General features: G+C 36.7%; 1 protein-coding gene across 10 annotated transcripts in view; it reads left to right on the top strand.

Annotated features, from left to right (window-relative positions):
• The window catches only part of INPP4B (inositol polyphosphate-4-phosphatase type II B), a 725,833-nt gene that overhangs the window by 352,371 nt on the left and 351,271 nt on the right, over positions 1-22,191 (top strand). For 9 of the 10 annotated variants that reach the window (XM_004263595.3, XM_049709522.1, XM_033402505.2 and 6 more), the window contains 2 exons: positions 14,438-14,649; positions 16,879-16,923. In XM_004263595.3, coding sequence (XP_004263643.1) covers positions 14,559-14,649; positions 16,879-16,923 — 136 coding nt within the window. In that variant the 5' untranslated portion in view covers positions 14,438-14,558. Of the gene's footprint in view, positions 1-7,528; positions 7,717-14,437; positions 14,650-16,878; positions 16,924-22,191 lie in introns of all 10 variants that reach the window. The other variant, XM_049709521.1, reaches the window with a different exon arrangement.

Here is a 22,191-nt window from a genome sequence, read left to right as displayed (position 1 = left end):
TGCATTGGCAGGCAGATTCTCAACCACTGCGCCACCAGGGAAGCCCGTACAATTTCTTAAACCTCTGCTGTGTGATAGCAATTAAAAAAACAAAACAGTGTATTTGGAGCTCGAGACCAGCTTTACAAGTTTTCGTTAAGTAAGCAAAAATGCAATGAGTCACATGAAGTATTTATAGAAAAAAAATTTCCATGAAATTACAGTCTGTTCTGGAACATTCAATGAAAGTTCCTATCCTTTGGATGACATGGGAGAAGCAACCAGGAGTGTCACACTGTGAACAAAAGGGTAAAAGCCCACCTTAGAACAAAAGACCTTCTCGCTGATCCCAGTGTGGCCACCTAGCCCATGGAGATTTTCTGTCCCATCTCTGGGTCTCAGTGTGCTCATCTCTTGAATGAAATGACCCCTAGTTTCCTTAAGTCTCTTCAATTCTATATTCTGTTAGAACATTTTTATCTCAGTGTTTAAAGAGTGATGATAGGTAGACATAGGTAACACACCTCTCGTGAAGAGATGACTGAGATTAAATCAAACATGTTTTCACATCTCTACTTTGTAATTCTTCAGGTTGCTGTCATTTTTATAACTGACACGGAACACAGTCTAACAAGTCAGAGGCTGACCAGCTGTATTCCCAAAGCTGGTCCAACTGTTCCCCCTTAGGACATCTGATCGTTGTTGGAAACTTTAAATGCTGGTGCAGATCTGCTGTAGGGCTGAGGTGTGCTGAGTTCTCGGGATTAAGTTAAGGGTGCCTTGTCACAGGGATTGACAGAGCCTCCCTTTCTGACTTTATATACAGTGGAGACCCACGTTGTTCTTATACTAATTTGAAACAAATGAGCGACAGACTGACCTCTGGTTGAGAATGAGCCAGAGACGTAGTCCTTTGGACTAAGCTTGCGGAACTGAGTTCTCTGTATTGCTGCTTTGTGTTCTGTCCTTCTGAACATCAAGATTTTGCTAGTTTCAGTGACCATTTAATACTCATTGTAATTTGGGATTATTTCTTGACCGGGATTGCGATCTCTGAAAGACAGCTCTGCAATTTAAAGAAACAAATGAAGAAAATATTATCCCTTTGTTAAGTAACCAGAATGATGGATCTGGAGAGTTGGAAGTGTTCAGTCATTTGGGTCTATTTTAAAATTTCAATTATTTTTAATTTTTGGTCTTGATTATGTTTCATGCTGACTTGACCACTGAAAGTATATTTGCATCAGGATCAAGTAAAAGAACCAGAGAGGAGTATGTTTCAATCAGACAGGATGTTATAAATAGAATTATGAAAACATATCCGTGCTGCTTCCTCGTGATAAAATTGAGGAGGACGTAGCTGACTGAGCCCCCAAAGCTGGACTTCTGATCAAAGTGGAGCTCTGACAACTCTCATCTTTATTCTACTTGTGACGAAGCGTGTCCTCACCAAATTTAATATTAGTAGTAAAACCATACTGTTGGCCTGGAGCATTCAATTGTCTCCTGACACAATTGGTTTTCCTGGACAGAATCATTGCTCCTGAACGTTCATCCATGGCTGGTTCATATCCTCTGTCTGGTCAGGGCCCTCATGAGAAGCCAGGAGGGACTTTGACCTTAAATACGTGCCTGAATTTTTTAGGTAAAATATTTGCCAATTTATGCCATTTTTTTCCAAGGAAATATTTTTTCCTGAAATCTTATTTTTAATTCTGCTATTACTTTTGAATGATACAGCGTAAGAATAAATCCATGTTACTGAGAATAGAGGCCTGGTTGAAAAACTGTGAATATAATTTTCCTGCAGTGATGGTAGTCTTCAAAGTACTTGACATTTCCCATGAGAGGAAAGGAGCTGAGAAGGCAGGGGTAAATCCCATCAGGATCACATTCCTGATTTTACCTCTTCTTAGCATCATATAGCATGCGGCCGACCCTTAGAAGATCAGCCCATCCACACGCCATGTTGCAAATTCCAGACGTTTAGAAGGTTTTAAAGTGATTTGGCATTGTGAATTATATCTGGTTTATCAGAATGAAGTCCTGGCTCCAGAAGTTTTGAAACACTGACATGAAGTGAGCAGTTTAGTAGCTGAAAGGCTATACCATCAACATAATGGAGACTTTATGTTTCTTCTTGAAATGGCTAGGAAATAATAATTCATTCAACACTTCATATCAGAGCAATGTTTGGAAACTTAAGTGAAAGTCATAGGTATACAGTGTCATCAAGCCTCCAGTACTCCCTGCCTGGACCTCAGCTGAACCGGCCAGGAAGCATCTTTAACCAGAGGTCCACTCAGAACCCAAGAATGGCCCATTGTATGATGCCTCACACCCGTGTCATCCTGGGATATGTCCTAAACCACAGGTGCCTCCTGTCATGTATCCTGGCCATTATTTCGTCCCCATTTTGCCATGGGCTTAGTTGGCTATGACTCAATCTTCCTCTGATCCTCTCACTTCTAAAATAATTACATAAGGTCCTTGGGGTCTTCTGTTTCTATGAAAAATAGTCTCATCTGCCTTCTACCTCCTGAGAAAATGTTTTCTTTGTCTGTTTGTCTCAATGGAAACCTGCTTTGCTGGAGTTTTCTGCTACCCTGCTGCCTACTGTAATGTAGATTGGCCACATATACAGAGCCTGGAGGCAGGGTTACTGTTTTCCTGGTGCCACAAGAGGCCTCCTAAGCTGTTATGTCTGGCTATGCCACACCTCTGTCCCTATTTATCATGCTCATTGACCAAACTCCTGTTCTCTTTAGACTTTTCTACCAGACACATAGTCTTCCCTTGGTCCCCAGGTTCTGCCTGCTATCCCTCTGGGCAATTGCAATTCCCATGGGAATAACCCATCTAGCATCCTTGCTGGTACAGTTTCTTTGTCTTTTTATGCTCTAGTGACCATCAACACCACTCTATTTCATCCACTCGTTTATCCCATGACAATACCCTAAGTAACAACCACTCAGTGCTGCTGCTACAATGTGAAAGCAACCATTGACAATACATAAACGAATAGGCATGCCCATGTTACGATAACATTTTATGCAAAACTAATTGTTATTTAGGATTTGGCCTGTCATTTATCCCATGACAATACCCTAAGTTATCCCTTAGGAGTGAATTCTTCTCTCAGCCCCCAATCTGTCACATCTTTCCCCATTAATGACTTCCCAATCTAGCGTAGAAACTTTTCAGTCGCCTTAGTAGTATTGCATTCTCAGCTTCACCCTTCTCTCACTGCATCCACAGACAAAACCCCAACACTATGTCAACTAATCTGTCCTTCTCCACCAGGCTGCTGAGCCCCGCTGAAGAAAGCCACACAGCTAGTCAGACTGAGGCCTCCACAAACCTGTGTCTCCAGGCCCAGATGGACCCATACAACTGCCCCACTTCCTCATCCAGTGCTCATAAAGGCCAGCACAAAACTCCACCTGTCTTCTCAAAGCTTCTCAGTTCCTCCCATTTCCTCTCAACACGTTAACATAATTCAGTTTGTTAAATTCATTCCTACCAAAGTCATAAAGAAAAATATAGTAGATGTTTTGTACCTGTTACCCCGTTTAATAAATCAAACTTTCCCAATACAGTTGAAAACCCCTGTGTTCCCCTTCCTGATCACATTTCCTACACCCTTCCTCCCAAATATCATAACTATTCTGATTTTAGTGTTTATCATGCATTTCTCTGTGATTGTACCTCATGTGTGTGTACCCCTATGCAATACAGAACTGGAATATTATTTTACATGTTTTAAAATTTTCTATAAATGCCATCCTCTTTCTTCCCCCAACCCCCACCCCCGTCTTAGTCTCCTCTTCACTCTTTCTCCCTTTTTTCTCTATACTTTGTGAAGTTAATCAATGTTGGTATGTGAAATGAAAATCCAGTCTATGCAGAATGAATAGATCACATTATATTTATCTACTTTCTTATTGATGGACATTTAGCCTGTTTCAGTATTTTATTATTAGAAGTTGATTCATTATAAACATTCTTTTAACTGTCTTCTGGTATGCATTTGCAAGAATTTTTCTAGAATGTATGATTGGAAGTAGAATTGCTTTTCAACTTTACTAGATATTACCAAATTATTTTCCATTGTGACTGGAACACCAGCAGTACATAAAAGTTTATATTGCTCGAAATCCTCATCAATATTTGAGGTTTTGAGACTTTAAAATTTTTACTTATTGATGGTCGTATAATGATATCTCATTTGGCTTTAATTTGCATTTCCATGATAACTAGTGAAGTTCAGAATCTCTTAATAAGTTTCTTGACAATTTGTGTTTAATAATTTTGAATTACCTGTCTACATATTTTGCTAGTTTTTTCTGTTGGGTTGTTTTGCTACCATTCTTAAGATATTCTGGAAAGTAAATCTTTATCAGTTATCTCTATTACACACAGTATTTCTGCTTGTTTTAGGTTTAATTTGCTCCTTTTCTAGTTATAAGGTGACAGCTTAGATCATTGATTTGAGACCTTTATTTTTCTATTATAAGCACTTAATACTATAAATTTCCCTGAAAGCATAGTTTGATATGTAGTGTAGTGATTTTATTCTGATTCTAATGAGTATTAGTGTGTTTTATATATGCACACACTTGTTTTTATTGCAATTCTCTTAAATTTGTTAAGGTTTGTTTTAGGACCTAGGATATGATCTTAGTGAATATCGCATGTATACTTTGAAAAAAATATGTATATTCTGTTGTTGTTGAATTCGTTGTGTTATAAATGTCAGTTAGGTCAAGTTGCTGGTACTGTTGTTGTCTTCTGTATCCTCACTGATTTCTGTTTACTTGTTCTAGCCATTACTGGGAGAGGGATGTTGATGTCTCCAAGCATATCATTGTGGATTTGTCTATTTCTCCTTTTAGTTTTTTAAGTTTTTGTTTCACGTATTATGAAGCTCTGCTGTTAGGTGCATGTACCTTTAGGATTGTTATGTCTTTTTGGTGAATTAACCATTTGTCATTATATCATTCCTTCATGTGAAATCTATTTTACTTGATATTAATATAGCCACTTCAATTTTCTTTTGATTAGTGTCTGCATGGTTTAAATTTTTTGATCCTTTTACTTTAACCTATATATGTCATTATATTTAAATATAACTATGAAACATAGAGTTAGTCCTTCCTTTTTTGTCCAAGCTGATAATCTCTCTTTTTAATTGCTGTGCGTGTGTGTGTGTCTGTGTATGTAGACTGTTTACATTTAATGTAATTATTGATGTGGTTGGATTAAAAACAAATATTTGGCTAGTTTTTGTCTATTTATTCCATCTTTTTTGGTCTTTCTCTCCCACCTTTGGATTATTGTATATTTTTTGTTATTCCATTTTACCTCCACTATTGGCTTATTATTTATACTTATTTTTTAAAAAATATGAATGGTCACCCTAGGAAGTACCATATACATTTTAATTAATCACAGTCTACTTTCATATATTTTAGTGATATAATTGTATACTATAATTTTAGTGTAAAAACAATAACTCCCTATTCATTCCTCCCATCATTTTTGCTATTGATGTTATAGCAAACACATGCTATAAACATACAATACATTGCTACTAATTGTGCTCTAGACCAGTGCTTGGCAAATACTAGCCTGCAGGCCAAATCCTAAATAACAATTCGTTTTGCATAAAATGTTATCGTAACATGGGCATGCCTATTCGTTTATGTGTTGTCAATGGTTGCTTTCACATTGTGGCAGCAGCACTGAGTGGTTGTAACAGAGACTGTATGGCCCAAAAGGCCTAAGATATTTACTATCTTTCCTTAACAGGAAAATTATGCCAAGCCCTGCTTTGGGCAATTATCTGTTATAGTCACTCAAAGTAAGAAAAGATGAAATTAACATATATTTTTCTTCATACCATTTGTAGTGCTCTTCATTTCTTTTGTAGATCCAAGTATCTTTCTGTAATGTCATGCTTGAAGAACTTCCTTTAATATTGCTTGCTGTGCAGGTCTGCTTCTAATGAATTTGTCAATTATTTGTCTGGCTAAAAGTCTTTACCTCTCCTTATTTTTTACAAGTTATTTTTACTTTGTGTAGAATTTTGGGCTGACAGTTTTTATTCTCTCAGATTTTTTAAGATGTCACTTACATAGTTTCTAACAAGAAGTCCAAGATATTTTCTTCTTTTGTTACTCTACGTGTACTTTGCCTTTTTTGCGGTCAAAATTTTTTTACCTCAAAAATTTTCTCTTATCTTTGGTTTTCAGTAGGTTGAACATATGTAGAAGTTTCTTTTTTTTTTAATTTTTGTTTGATTTGCTTATTTGATTATTGGTGTGTGTGTGTGTGTGCGCGCGCGCGCGCGCGCACTACTCTGCTTGGTGTTTTCTGAGCTTCTTAAATTGGTGTTTTGATGTTTTTAAATATTTTTGGAAAATCCTAGGCCATTGTCTTTTCAACTATCTATTCTGTCTTTTTCTTTTTTCTGAGATTTGGATAATGCATTTTGGTTGGTACTGTCTCACAGTTTTTGAATGCTCTCATGCATTTTCACTTTTTTTCTCTGTATTTCTGTTGGGGTTATTTCTATTGGCCTGTCTTCAAGTTCACAGATTATTTCCATGATGGTGTCACATGTACTGATGAACCCATCAAAGGCATTCTTCATCTTTGATGCTGGTGTTTTACATTCCTAGCATATCCATTGGACTTTTTCCACTAGTTTCTGTCTTTGCTGAAAATCTCCATGTGGTCATGCAGGTTGTCTACCTTTCCCATTACAGTCTTTAATATACTCTCTTTCTGATAGTTCCAAATTTGGGTATTTTCTGAGTCTGGATCTCTTGATTGTGTATTTGCTTTTTCTCTTGAGTGTGTTTTTGTTCTTATCCATCTTCTTCTTCACCTTCGTCTATTTTGTGTTGTGTGTAGGATAGTAGGGTATGAAAGAATTAGTACTTAGGCCTGGAAGTGAGCTTTTCTCTTTTTCTGTTAAGCCTTTGTGTGTTGGGGGAGTTGAATCAATCTAGTCAGTAACTGAGCTGGGTTAGGGTTTTGTTGTTGCTATGCCCACCCTCAATGCACCTGTAGCTTCAGATTTACTCCTGTGTTCACTGGTGTTTAGGGTGGGATTTGGGTGGCTGGAGAATTTGTTCTCCACCCTCCAGTTTAGACTTTTCCTGGGAACTTCTACATCAGAGAGGTCACTATTCATGCTTCTGTGTCTCCCCCAGTGGTAACCTACTGTTAACTTATTTCTTAGTGTTTGCTGGCCTGGTGTTTGGGAGCAGAAACATTCTCTGTTGTTCTACTTCAATGTTGATCTTAGGCAAAATCTGTGTTCTTGGGTCTTAGGGAAGGGGCTTTCTCAATGACCCTGTCCCTGTCTTAGAAATAGAGGATCAGAAGATCTCTAATGATCTGATCCCAGGAAACTTTCCTTCCCTTCTCTTGTTCCATCCCCTAATTGCAATTTTTCACCTGTGTGCTGATGGCAACAGGGTCTGCCATTTTTGTTCTGTAGGGATAAGGATGCAAGTGTTGTGCTATGTTTTCTCTGCAGTGACTGCTGCTCTGCTCTCCCAGGCCTGTATCACCGAGGATTGCCTTCTTCAGATCCTAGTGTGCTCCCAGTCTTTCTTATGAGTATGTGATGAGGTCCATGAAAGTCTGTTAGTGGGGACAAACTACCTTTGAATTTGTGGCTATCAGAAGCTCTATACACTCATGCTGGCCTACTCCTGACCTTGAGTAAGTCATTAAATATTTCAATTGAATTCTTATTACCAGCTTCTTTGGAGACTGACACCCCTTCCTCCTGTGCCTGAAAGCTCTGCTCTGTGGAGGCCTTTGTCTTTCCTTAGATTTCAGCCTGGTTGTCTGAGATCTGAGACCTCAGATCTCTGAGACCTCTGAGACCTAAACTCTCTGATTAGTTAAGGAAAAGTTACGGTTTTATATATTATTCAGCTTTTTCTTGAGTTTACGGTAGGAGTAATATTCTTTACATCTTTGTCGAAACAGAAGCTGAAAACTGCTGTGTTACAAACATATTTTCCCAGTATGTAATTTGTTATCGCATGCTTTATTGTATCTTTTGCTTACAGAATATTTTATTTTAATGTAATCAAATTTATTAATATTTTCCTTTATGAACTAGGCTTTTGGTTTTTTTTAATTTTTATTATTATTTTTTAATTCTTCTATTGGAGTATAGTTGATTTACATTGTTGTGTTAGTTTCTGCTGTACAGCAAAGTGAATCAGTTTTACATATAGCTACTCTTTTTTAGATTTTTTTTCCATGTAGGCCATTACAGAGTACTGAGATGAGTTCCCTGTGCTATACAGTAGGTCCTTATTAATTATACATTTTATATACAGTTGTGTGTATATGTCAATTCCAATCTCCCAATTTATCCCTCCCCCCTCCCACCCTGGTAATTATAAGTTTGTTTTCTATGTCTGTGACTCTACTAATGTTTTGTAAATAAGTTCATTTGTACCATTTTTTTAGGTTCCACATATAAGCAATATCATATGATATTGGTCTTTCTCTGTCTGACTTACTTCAGTCAGTATGACAGCCTGAACTATGCTTTTGAAGTCAAGAAATATTTCCTTATTCATAGTTCCCAAATATGCCCTTGAAAGAAAAAAGAAAAAAACAACTGAGATTCTTAGGGAGACTATCCTCAAGTTTCTGTCACTTACTTTTCAGATCATACCTCATTTTCTGCTTACCCCCTTCCTTTCATTACAGCAGATAGAAGCATTTGGATTTTTCCTTGTCCCATCAATCATCTTCACTAGCTATTTTACATTTGGTAGTATATATAAGTCCATGCCACTCTCTCACTTCGTCCCAGCTTACCCTTCCCCCTCCCCATGTCCTCAAGTCCATTCTCTACATCTTTATTCCTGTCCTGCCCCTAGTTTCTTCAGAACTTTTTTTTTTATTCCATATATATGTTTTAGCATACGGTATTTGTTTTTCTGTTTCTGACTTACTTCACTCTGTATGACAGACTGTAGGTCCATCTACCTCACTACAAATAACTCAATTTCATTTCTTTTTATTGCTGCGTAATATTCCACCATATATATGTGCCACATATTCTTTATCCATTCATCTGTTGATGAACACTTAGGTTGCTTCCATGTCTTGGGTATTGTAAATAGAGCTGCAATGAACATTGTGGTACATGACTCTTTTTGAATTATGGTTTTCTCAGGGTATATGCCCAGTAGTGGGATTGCTGGGTCGTATGGTAATTCTATTTTTAGTTTTTTAAGGAACCTCCATACTGTACTCCATAGTGGCTGTATCAATTTACATCCCCACCAATAGTGCAAGAGGGTTCCCTTTTCTCCACACCCTCTCCAGCATTTATTGTTTGTAGATTTTTTGATGATGGCCATTCTGACCAGTGTGAGGTGATACCTCATTGTAGTTTTGATTTGCAATTCTCTAATGATTAATGATGTTGAGCATTCTTTCATGTGTTTGTTGGCAATCCGTATATCTTCATTTGAGAAATGTCTGTTTAAGCCTTCTGCCCATTTTTGGATTGGGTTTTTTGTTTTTTTGTTATTGAGCTGCATGAGCTGCTTGTAAATTTTGGAGATCAATCCTTTGTCAGTTGCTTTATTTGCAAATATTTTCTCACATTCTGAGGGTTGTCTTTTCATCTTGTTTATGGTCTCCTTTGCTGTGCAAAAGCTTTTAAGTTTCCTTAGGTCCCATTTGTTTACTTTTGTTTTTATATCCATTTTTCTAGGAGGTGGGTCAAAAAGGATCTTGCTGTGATTTATGTCATAGAGTGTTCTGCCTGTGTTTTCCTCTAAGAGTTTTATAGTGTCTGGCCTTACATGTAGATCTTTAATCAATTTTGAGGGTTTTTTTGTGTATGGTGTTAGGGAGTGTTCTAATTTCTTTCTTTTACATGTAGCTGTCCAGTTTTCCCAGCACCACTTATTGAAGAGGCTGTCTTTTCTCCATTGTATGTTCCTGCCTCCTTTATCAAAGATAAGGAGACCATATGTGCGTGGTTTTATCTTTGGGTTTCCTGTCCTGTTCCATTGATCTATATTTCTGTTTTTGTGCCAGTACCATATTGTCTTGATTACTGTAGCTTTTTAGTATAGTCTGAAGTTCGGGAGCCTGATTCCTCCAGCTCTGTTTTTCTTTCTCAAGATTGCTTTGGCTATTCAAGGTCTTTTGTATTTCATACAAATTGTGAAATTTTTTGTTCTAGTTCTGTGAAAAATGCCATTGGTAGTTTGATAGGGATTGCATTGAATCTGTAGATTGCTTTGGGTAGTAGAGTCATTTTCACAATGTTAATTCTTCTAATCCAAGAACATGATATATCTCTCCATCTGTTTGTATCATCTTTAATTTCTTTCATCAGTGTCTTATAGTTTCCTGCATACAGGTTTTTTGTCTCCTTAGGTAGTTTTATTCCTAGATATTTTATTCTTTTTGTTGCAGTGGTAAATGGGAGTGTTTCCTTAATTTCTCTTTCAGATTTTTCATCGTTAGTGTATAGGAATGCAAGAGATTTCTGGGCATTAATTTTGTATCCTGCTACTTTACCAAATTCATTGATTAGCTCTAGTAGTTTTCTGGTAGCATCTTTAGGGTTCTCTCTATATAGTATCATGTCATCTACAAACAGTGACAGCTTTACTTCCTCTTTTCCGATTTCGATTCTTTTTATTTCTTTTTCTTCTCTGATGGCTGTGGCTAAAACTTCCAAAACTATGTTGAATAATAGTGGTGAGAGGGGACAACCTTGTCATTTTCCTGATCTTAGTGGAAATGGTTTCAGTTTTTCACCACTGAGAATGATGTTGACTGTGGGTTTGTTATATATGGCCTTTATTATGTTGAGATAAGTTCCCTCTATGCCTACTTTCTGGATGCTTTTTATCATATATTGTTGTTGAATTTTGTCAAAAGCTTTTTCTAAATCTATGAGATGATCATATGGTTTTTATTCTTCAATTTTTTAATATGGTGTATCACATTGATTGATTTGCATATATTGCCTTACTGGGATAAACCCCACTTGATCATGGTGTATGATCCTTTTAATTCGCTGTTGGATTCTGTTTGCTAGTATTTTGTTGAGGATTTTTGCATCTATGTTTATCAGGGACATTGACCTGTGTGTTTATTTCCTGGTGACATCTTTGTCTGGTTTTGGTATCGGGGTGATGTTGGCCTTGTAGAATGAATTTGGCAGTGTTCCTCCCTCTGCTATATTTTGGAGGAGTTTGAGAAGCATAGGTATTAGCTCTTCTCTAAATGTTTGATAGAATTCACCTGTGAAGCCATCTGGTCCTGGGCTTTTGCTTGTTGGAAGATTTTTAATCATAGTCTCAATTTCAGTGCTTGTGATTTGTCTGTTTGTATTTTCTACTTCTTTCTGTTTCAGTTCCAGAAGGTTGTGTTTTTCTAAGAATGTGTCCATTTCTTCCAGGTTGTCCATTTCATTGGCATATAGCTGCTTGTAGTAATCTCTCATGATCCTTTGTATTTCTGCAGTGTCAGTTGTTACTTCTCCTTTTTGATTTCTAATTCTGTTGATTTGAGTCTTCTCTCTTTTTTTTTTTTTTTTTTTTTTGTATCACGCGGGCCTCTCACTGCTGTGGCCTCTCCCGTTGCGGAGCGCAGGCTCCGGACGCGCAGGCTCAGCAGCCATGGCTCACGGGCCCAGCCGCTCCGCGGCATGTGGGATCTTCCTGGACTGGGACACGAACCTGCGTCCCCTGCATTGGCAGGCGGACTCTCAACCACTGCGCCACCAGGGAAGCCCCTCTCTTTTTTTCTTGATGAGTCTGGCAATGGTTTATCAATTTTGTTTATCTTCTCAAAGAACCAGCTTTTAGTTTTATTGATCTTTGCTATTGTTTCCTTCATTTCTTTTTCTTTTATTTCTGATCTGATCTTTATGATTTCTTTCCTTCTGCTAACTTTGGGGTTTTTTTGTTCTTCTTTTTCTAATTGCTTTAGGTGTAAGGTTAGGTTGTTTGTTTGAGATGTTTCTTGTTTCTTAAGGTAGGATTGTATTGCTATAAACTTCCCTCTTAGAACTGCTTTTGCTGCATGCCATAGGTTTTGGGCCATTGTGTTTTCATTGTCATTTGTTTCTAGGTATTTTTTGATTTCCTCTTTGATTTCTTCAGTCATCTCTTGGTTATTAAGTAGTGTGTTGTTTAGCCTCCATGTGTTTGTATTTCTTAGAGAGTTTTTCCTGTAATTGATATCTAGTCTCATAGCGTTGTGGTCAGAAAGGATACTTGATACGTTTTCAATTTTCTTAAATTTGCCAAGGCTTGATTTGTGTCCCGAGATATGATCTATCCTGGAGAATGTTCCATGGGCACTTGAGAAGAATGTGTATTCTGTTGTTTTTGGATGGAATGTCCTGTAAATATCAATTAAGTCCTTCTTTTTTAATGCATCATTTAAGGCTTGTGTTTCCTTATTTATTTTCATTTTGGATGATCTGTCCATTGGTGAAAGTGAAAGTGTGGTGTTAAAGTCCCCTACTATGATTGTATTACTGTCAATTTCCCCTTTTATGGCTGTTAGCATTTGCCTTATGTATTGAGGTGCTCCTATGTTGGGTGCATAAATATTTACAATTGTTATATCTTCTTCTTGGATCGATTCCTTGATCATTATGTAGTGTCCTTTTTGTCTCTTGTAATAGTCTTTACTTTAAAGACTATTTTGTCTGATATGAGAATTGCTACTCCAGCTTTGTTTTGTTTTCCATTTGCATGGAATATCTTTTTCCATCCCCTCAACTTTCAGTCTGTATGTGTCCCTAGGTCTGAAGTGGGTCTCTTGTAGACAGCATATATATGGGTCTTGTTTTTGTATCCATTCAGCCAGTCTGTGTCTGGGTTGTTTGTTTTTTGATGTTGAATTCTATGAGCTGTTTATATATTTTGGATATTAACCCCTTATCGGTCATATCATTTGCAAATATTTTTCTCCCACTCAGTATGTTGTCTTTTCATTTTGTCAATGGTTTCCTTTGCTGTGCAAAAGCTTTTATGTTTAATTAGGTCCCATTTGTTTATTTTTGTTTTTATTTCCAATATAGTGGTAGAGGATTAAGAGATACAAATTATTATGTATAAAATAAGCTACAGGGATATATTGTACCCCATAGGGAACATAGCCAATATTTTATAGTAACTATAAATGCACTATAACTTTAAAAATTGTGAATCACAATATTGTACACCTGTAACTTATACAATAATGTACATGAACTATAACTCAATAAAAAGATAAATAATATATAATTATCAAATTGATGGTTTTGGTCTTATTGATAGTGCTATGGCCCTTTACCCCAGCAAGTATTCCTAGTTGTATCCTTAGAAGCCAATGTGTATTTATCTGCAACCTTATTGTAATCATTTCTAAAGATTCAAGATGCTTTGTGGATTTAATTTTTGCCAGATGATATTTAAAAACTAGAGCTGAATTATAAATGAAGCTGCTTTTGTTAAGAACAACAAAGAGTGAGTTTGTGGGCTTGTGGAGCTGGAAACCAAATCAGTATTCCAAACCAAACTCTACTGCTGCTATCTCATTAAACAGCATTGGGCAGACATTTAAAGATTTTTATACATTTTAATTCAGCTGGTAACTTGATTTAAAACAACATTGATTTTTTTCCTAATCGTTCTTGGTCATGTATAACATGCTAAATATCAAAATGAATCTGATACTGTTTGAGGCTGTCTGTGCAACATAGGTATTACATTCTTGGAGGCTTCTTTCCCCATGCTAATATTCATCATTTTGCCGTTATTTTCATTTCCCTTGGAGCTTTAGCCTTTTAGAATTATTATTCATTCTTTTCCCCGTATACCCCAATCATTAAACAATTAAACCTTTGTCAGACAGAGCAGCAAGACACTTTATGGATAATGATGAGGTTGGAAGCTCCCCTGAACAACCTGTTGGCTCACCTTGGAAGAAGAGCGTCCTGCCAAATTATCTTTATGTGCTCATGAACAATGTTCTAACAAGGGTGGATGGAGAGATGAGCGTAGAGGGCAGTTCTAATGGAAGGAATGATAGCAAGATCCGCCTTAGCAAAACGTGCTAATGCCTGGACAAGATGCTATCTGCTCTTGCTGCTAAATTAGGTACATATAGCGATCTGCTATTTTACAAAATGAACTAGAAGAGAAATAATATACCTTTCAGAATTTAGAAGTCCCTCATATGACTATAAAGTAATTGCATAGAGATTACCCATTTAACCCAGAGTTTATGGTACATTAACTGGGTGGATTGTTTCTGAAAGTAAAAGTGGGATAGGCAGGAAAGAAGTTCATAGGAAGGTAGCTGTAGGCTGTACCTACCTTTAATTCTTAGCTTTATCCTGAACTCTGAAGTAACTGAGATTTTTGCTGTTGCTGTTTCCTAAATGCAGAATTTCAGAGTGGGATATCAGGACTTTAGTGTGAAGATACATCTGTATTAAACCAGGTATCATTGGCAGTGACATTTTGGCACAAATATTTGGAAGATTTAAAGAACTGTGAAGGTTGATCATGGAAATCAAAGAGGAAGGAGCATCGGAAGAAGGCCAGAACTTTCTGCCCACACCCCAGGCAAATGATACTGGGGAATTTCAGTTCACAAGTGAGTATGCATGCACCCCCCCAAATTAACTAACTTTGTTCCTTTGCACTGTTTGTTCCAGTGTTCTGAATCTATGATATGCCTCTCATCTTCTATCTTGGGTGAGGTAGATGATCATCTATGAAGTGGTTCAATAGCAAATAGAATCATCATTCTTGAATGTGTATTAAGACATTAATAAATACTTTTTAAGTACACGTTCTATTGAACAGTTTTATAATCTCATGTGGAATTATTTTTTGGAACATAGAAATTTTCTCTTTAAAACCAAAGACATTTCAGTTGAAAGCATTAGGGCACAATAGTTACACTAGATGCTTAGCCTGTCGCTGCCATGCCTGAGAACACTAAGTCACATAAATAGGGCAAGCTTGGCTATTTGGCCAAGATTTGCAGTTGAACATTAACACTGGTCTTTGTGCTACTCGAGTAATTAAAGTCGTTGGAAGAATTGTACGTTTTCTCTCATGCTTAACGTCTTAGAGTTTGGGTTTGATTGTTTAGCATAAATTGTGTCTTTTTCTTTTCAGAAGATTCTTGTTGCCCAGTAATTTAACCCTGGCAAACATATGCCTAGCTTCTCATTTTATTTATATTATAAATATAATCTTTAGAAAATGGTATTGGTTGGATGAGTTTTTCTGAGAAATTTGATTGTCAGAGCTTACAGCAGATTGTTAATAACCTTTAAAAAAACCCACAGTATTTGAAATTAACAAAGACCTACCTAATGATTGTCACTTTAACCCCTCTTGGAAAGTCTAAAATTGTTAACCATAGCAATGTTAAATGTCAGCAGGAAATAAAAATAAATGGTTACTCTGCAAAAAAAATGTGAACTCTGTAAATAAAAAATGGATGATTTTTATATAAAGAGGTGGTTCTAACAGTTGTCGACTAAAAACCAAATTGCACAATTTGAGAGCTGTGAGTTAAGTTTTATTTGGGGCAAAATGAGGACTATAGCCTGGGAGACAGCATTTCAGACAGCTCTGAGAAACAGCTCCAAAGAGGCAGGAGGGAAGGTCAGTACATATGTGATTTTGGTGAAGATAGAGTCCATGCAATCAAGCACATATTTTTTGCAGAAGGTTTCTGCTAGTCACCAGGAGCAGACGTCACCTTGAAGGGTTTTAGTGGTTTTCTAGATATGAGGAGATGCAAGAATCGGGCTCATAAAATGGTCATCTGAAAATATCTAACCATCTGAAGACCGGTTCTGCCAGTTTTTCCCAGAGCACAGCGTGCCTCATTTCTGCTCTCCACCCTGAACTCCTTTGAAGGTCAGCAGCTGCAGCACATGATTTCATCCTTGTAGAGGCAGATGGCAAGTGCCAATCTGTAGTTAACACAGTATATTCATGACCGAATGCTAATAAATTTAAATTGTCTCTGATGGGTGCACCAGTAAAAATAAATGAGGAAAAGATTTTTACAATATTCTTACATTTCTCGGTCACCATGAGTGGTTACAAATGACATCTCTGTCTTCAGCCCCTCTTGTTTAGGAAGCCCCGTACCATGTGTGGTCTTAGAGAGTCCACCTATGACATTATCACTTGCCCCAGCCTTACCTTTCTACCTTCTAACCATTAGACATTCCCATTTCCTTACCTTTTTCTCAGACTCACTTTCCCTCCCACTTCACCTTCAATCATTTAGCCATGTTAATAGATTTTTTTTAATTGCCAAAAAAAGGAATAGAAACATTAACAGAATGCTGATTTGAGCTAACAGTAAGTTAGCTGAATAACCACCATCATCAAGTCCTGAGTAACCTAACCAGAGGTAGCTCTTTAATTAATAATTTACTATTAACACCAGGTTGGAGTGGTGTGAAAGAGAAATCTATGTTAGAGAGGACTTTGGTGAGGTCATCCTTTGTGAAGGTCCCATCTCTGTCTACATGTATCCAAAAGAAACAGAAACAGTTGAAAATATGTTTTATATTTGTCATGCGGCTTACAAAAGCAATGTTTTTGCGTTTTTTATGGCCATGGTGCTAAATAGGTCAATCAAATCTGTAGTCATATCTAGTTCTGCTACAAATATTATGTCCTGCCCTGACAACCGACTCCTTATATACATGTCTGGACGATTAACTGAGTTTATTTGTTCTGCCAAGTAATGCATTTATACATACTGGGCAGGCTGAAAGTAATATATGTTGACATAATTTTCATAATGAGTTAAATATCTTCAGTCTGAATTTGTTCCTATTATTCATAGGTATTCAGAAGACTCCAAATGAACCTCAGCTGGAATTCATCCTTGGTAAGAAATTCCATCTTATTTATTTATAGCTATTAATGTAATAAGCCATTTGTACCTATAATTTACAACTTTAGATACGTTACTTATATCATTATATATTTTATAAATTTTCATGAATATCGTTCTGTGAAAAAATTTCATTCTATAAGGTAAGTGTTATTTTCCCCAATTTATTAGTAAAGAATCCGAGCTGTGGAGCAGGTCAGCTCATGACCCAAGGATTGAGGGCTCAGTGGTGATGGGTTTGTGCCTCTCAGTCAGGTCTGCTCTCCACAAATCTGGTGCCCAGCACTCATTCTAATACAGTGACCCGATTTTGTTGCTAGTCAACATTTCTCAAAATCCGTGTGTCTAATTATCTACTCCTTGGGCTGGAGACTGGGCTCATGTAGAGCTTTCCTTTATCCTCCTTTATACCATTTACAAGGTTCATGCCCCCTTTCGGTCTCACTCACTCAAAAATATCCCCTTACTCTTTTTAAAAATTAATTAATTAATTAATTAATTTTTGGCTGCGTTGGGTCTTTGTTGCTGCGTGTGGGCTTTCTCTAGTTGCGGCGAGTGGGGGCTACTCTTCGTTGCAGTGTGTGGGCTTCTCACTGCAGTGGCTTCTCTTGTTGCAGAGCACGGGATCTAGGCATACGGGCTTCAGTAGTTGCGGTGTGTGGGCTTCAGTAGTCGTGGCTCGTGGGCTGTAGAACGCAGGCTCAGTAGTTGTGGCGCATGGGCTTAGTTGCTCCGCAGCGTGTGGGATCTTCCTGGACCAGGGCTCGAGCCTGTGTTCCCTGCATTGGCAGGCGGATTCTTAACCACTGTGCCACCAGGGAAGTCCCAATCCCCTTACTCTTCCATCTTGATGTTGTGGACAGATCCTTGACTTTGAGAGTTTAATTTTAATTCAAAGCTTTAACTTGCTTAAGCAACTCTAAAGATCTGGCACATGTAGAAATTTGTAACTTTGTCAAGGGTGAATTATTAAAAATGTGCACCCCTACAATATTGTAAACCAACTATACTTCAATACAATTTTTTTTTGCTTAAACATCACTGGTTTAAAAAAAAAAATGTGTACCCTGAAGCTGGTCCACTACTTAGCTAGTGAGTGGGAGGTGCTTTGTGTTTGAATCAGATATGACTACAAAGTGCTATTAGGGAATTAGCTGCAAAATGGTATTTAAAGGGGGTAAAAATATGGTTCCTATGAACTATTCAGAGAGGGTTTTTTTTCCCTCTCTCTCACTGTTCTGAAATATTTTGAAAGGTCCCCAGTATCTTTACATTTTATTTGTATGAAGTTTTATAGAATTGTAAATGCATGTATTCATTTCCATATACAGATACATTTTGGTATCCAAATCTTTAAATATTGATATACATATTTTATAAAGTTATGGGAAAATTGAAATATATACATCCACTATCTGCAGTAGTTTTTAGTTGTTTGAAGTTCCAATTATTTTAGGAATATACTTTTTCATTATATAATGAAATAGGTTTCAAGTTTACACCCTTTGCTCAAAATATTACATTTTCAACCATAACTTATTGAAAAGAAATAATCATAATTTTTTGGTTTTATTTTCTTTCTCTTTCTAATAGATTTTATTTTTCGAGCAGTTTTAAGCTCACATCAAATGTGAACAGAAAGTACATCCCCTGCCAGAGTGGTACAGTTGTTACAGTTGATGAACTTACAGTGACAGATTATTATTACCCAAAGTCTATAGTTTACATTAGGATTCATTCTTGGTGTGATACATTCTACGGATTTGGACAATGTATAGACATGTATTCATCATTATAGTATCACACTTATTATCTTCACTGTCCTAAAAGTTCACTGACTTCTAACTGTTCATCCCCCTCTCTCCTGTAATCCCTGACAACCACTGATAAAGCTATACTTTATTTATTTATTTTTCTAGAGAGTTCTCAGATGTTGTCGGATATAGAAAGAATTCATGTTTCAGAAAGGGAGCCAAGTAGCAAAGAAGACCTAGGCACCTCTTGACTCACTGACAACTTGACTCTTGCTACTTGAGCCTTTATTTACTCATCTTTTATTTTTAAGAGAAGAAATTCATTTTTTACCTTTTTAGCAGGACTTCTGAAAAATGAAGATTTGTTAGACTAATTTGGTGTATTTTAAAACACAGAGAAAGCTTTCTTACTTGCATCCTGAGAACAGGGGAAATCTGAACTAGGCAGAAGCAATTGGAGTGGAGGCTGTTAGTCAAACATGGAGACAGAATGCCTGGGCCAAATACCTGTCTTCTGTTTCTTTCTTTTTTTTTCCCAGTTAAATTGCCCTTTGGGGACCCTTGAAGACCCCATAACTCTCACCAAACAATTAATATATACTTTTTCTTTTTTTTTATACTTATGTATATTATTTCTTTTTTTTTTAACATCTTTATTGGAGTATAATTGCTTTACAATGGTGTGTTAGTTTCTGCTTTATAACAAAGTGAATCAGCTGTATGTATACATATATCCCCATATCCCCTCCCTCTTGCATCTCCCTCCCACCCTCCCTATCCCACCCCTCTTGGTGGTCCCAAAGCACCAAGCTGATCTCCCTGTGCTATGCAGCTGCTTCCCACTTGCTATCTATTTTACATTGGGTAGTGTATATATGTCCATGCCACTCTCTCACTTCGTCCCAGTTTACCCTTCCCCCTCCCCCGTCTTTTATTTCAATTAAAGTTATTTATCTTGTTCAAAGACCTAACTATACTAACTCTTTTGAAAGCACAGTCAAATTTGGGAACAATGCTGTCGTCACTTACATTTCCGGCTTTGAATCGTAATCTCAGAGATGAGCAGCTCTGAGAATTTATTCATAATAATATTCCTCCCATTTAAAAAAACAAACCTTAATTTTCTTTTTTCATATCTATTCAAAAAATACAGTAGAATTCTTTTTTTTTTTTTTTCGCGGTACGCGGGCTTCTCACTGTTGTGGCTTCTCCCATTGCGGAGCACAGGCTCCAGACGCGCAGGCTCAGCAGCCATGGCTCACGGGCCCAGCCGCTCCGCGGCACATGGGATCTTCCCGGACCGGGGCACGAACCCCTATTCCCTAGCATCGGCAGGCGGACTCTCAACCACTGTGCCACCAGGGAAGCCCCAGTAGAATCCTTAACAACAGGTAATTTTATTTTATCATATGGCAGGAAATGCCTGACGAGTAAACAAAAGAAAGTTATTTAGAATCTTCAGGGAACTGTGTTCTTGATCCTGGAAGATGTAGTTTCCAAACTGTTTGTTATGTTTCTTAGCACTTTAAGATCCTTAACTGTACCATCTCTTGAAGAATTTTTGAAAAAACTACTCTTTCAAGGAGATCACAGCTAAACCCGTGTAGGTTTTACAATATATTTTTGTCTCTTTTTTCCTTTGAGTTTTTTTACTCTCACAAATTATTCAAGATTTCACCTATTATATAGCTGACTTCACTTCATAATTAAAAATGAGAGAATAATAGTTTCTTAAATATTTTTGTCATCGTTTAAGAATGTGCATGTTTATTTAATCAGAAAGAAAGCAAAGCATCTTAATACAAAAAAAAAAAAAATCTAGGAAAAAATGGCACAAACAAGGTAAGAGACTTTTTTCCACCTAATTTTCCAACTAAATTCTTTTCAGGGGGGGAATTTTTTAAATTGAAGTATAGTTGATTTACAATGTTGTGTTAATTTCTGTTGTATGGCAAAGTGATTCAGTTATACATGTATATACATATTTTATATATTCTTTTCCATTATGGTTTATCTTAGGATATTGAATATAGTTCTCTGTGCTATACAGTAGGACCTTGTTGTTTCTCCATCCAACTAATTTTTTTTTTAATATTTGATTATCAGTTCTGTACCAAGGTATTCAAACAAATTGAGAGTTTCAATAGCCTTGCTTTTTAAATTGGGAAAACAGCCACACTAATTTTGTAGGTGTCATATTGCTTTGTATGAGTTATATTCCATCCAGAATTTGTCTCTGCCTTGTCTATATGCCACTGTAAAATCATTATATCTTGCTGAATTTCCTCTGCTACATCTTTATCTAAGTAAACGAGTTAGGAAATGCTTAGTCAATTGAGCAAGCTGTATATAAATAAAGTAGATAATAATCAGCTAAAAATAGTACAAGAGAAACATGTACTGATAAAATGAGTATCTCATGCCCATTGTCAGCTGTATTTCTAGTGGTTGACTGCATTTAAATTATATAATTCACTCTTACACGTACAACTCTGCTTCCACATGTCTTTCATTTTCACTTGAGTACATTGATACTCTTCTTATTTTCACAAAGAGAAAAATAATTAAAAACCCAAAAGAACACAGATTTTGTTTACAGTCTCATAAAATTGTTTTCATTTCAACAAAGCTGACATTTAAGAAGAGGGATCATTTCTTACAATCTGGTAACATTTCTTTCTCGAAACCACTGTGGAAAATGTATAGAGGTGAGTCATTTGACAAAGATATGAAAGAAAAGAAATTCCTACGAACTATTTCTTAAGTTTATTCTCCTGATTATGCTTACAATGTTTATTGTCATGCCTCCATTTACTATCTCCAAAGTCAATAGAATACTTAGAAGAATATATTTTTGTATTTTTATATGGACACCACACATACCATAAATCCAAGGCAATAGTCACTAATGCGTGTTAGTGCACAGGAGGGAATGGCATGTGTGTGTACATGTGGTTCTTGTGTTTTTTATTTGACACTGTGAAGTCACATTCTTTAAATAACTTACACGTCGATGACTGATACCTACTGGAAGCCAGACACAGAGTACATCAAAACGCACATTTTATACGTGTCAACAGCCTCGGTGTCGATTATGATAGGAATGTGGGGACATGGAGGCTGGCGTGAAATCCTTAACAAGTGCAAGTAATTCACTCATCTAAAGTGTATTAGGAGCATAGAAAACTTATAAATAATTTCAGGTAGTGTTAAGTTCTATGTAGACAGAAACAGGGTGACTATCTAGAATGTGCCTGGGGGGAGAGGTAGTTGACTTGGGGAACAGAAGGACTGTTTTTGTTTTTGTTCAGTTTTTTTTCAAAACATAACCACAATACCTTTATTAGTCCTAAAAATATTGATAAAAATTCCTTAATATAATCAACTATCAAAAAAAGTTTACATTTCAGAGGGACTATTTTGAATATAGAGGGTCAAGGAAGGCCTCTTTGTGTCCAAAGGGACTTATGCATGTTGCAGATGCTGATTTGGAAAGTATCCATACTAA

The sequence above is a fragment of the Orcinus orca genome, chromosome 4, assembly GCF_937001465.1.
Source record: "Orcinus orca chromosome 4, mOrcOrc1.1, whole genome shotgun sequence".
NCBI lineage: Eukaryota > Metazoa > Chordata > Mammalia > Artiodactyla > Delphinidae > Orcinus > Orcinus orca.
This window is presented reverse-complemented; position numbering and strand designations above follow the sequence as displayed.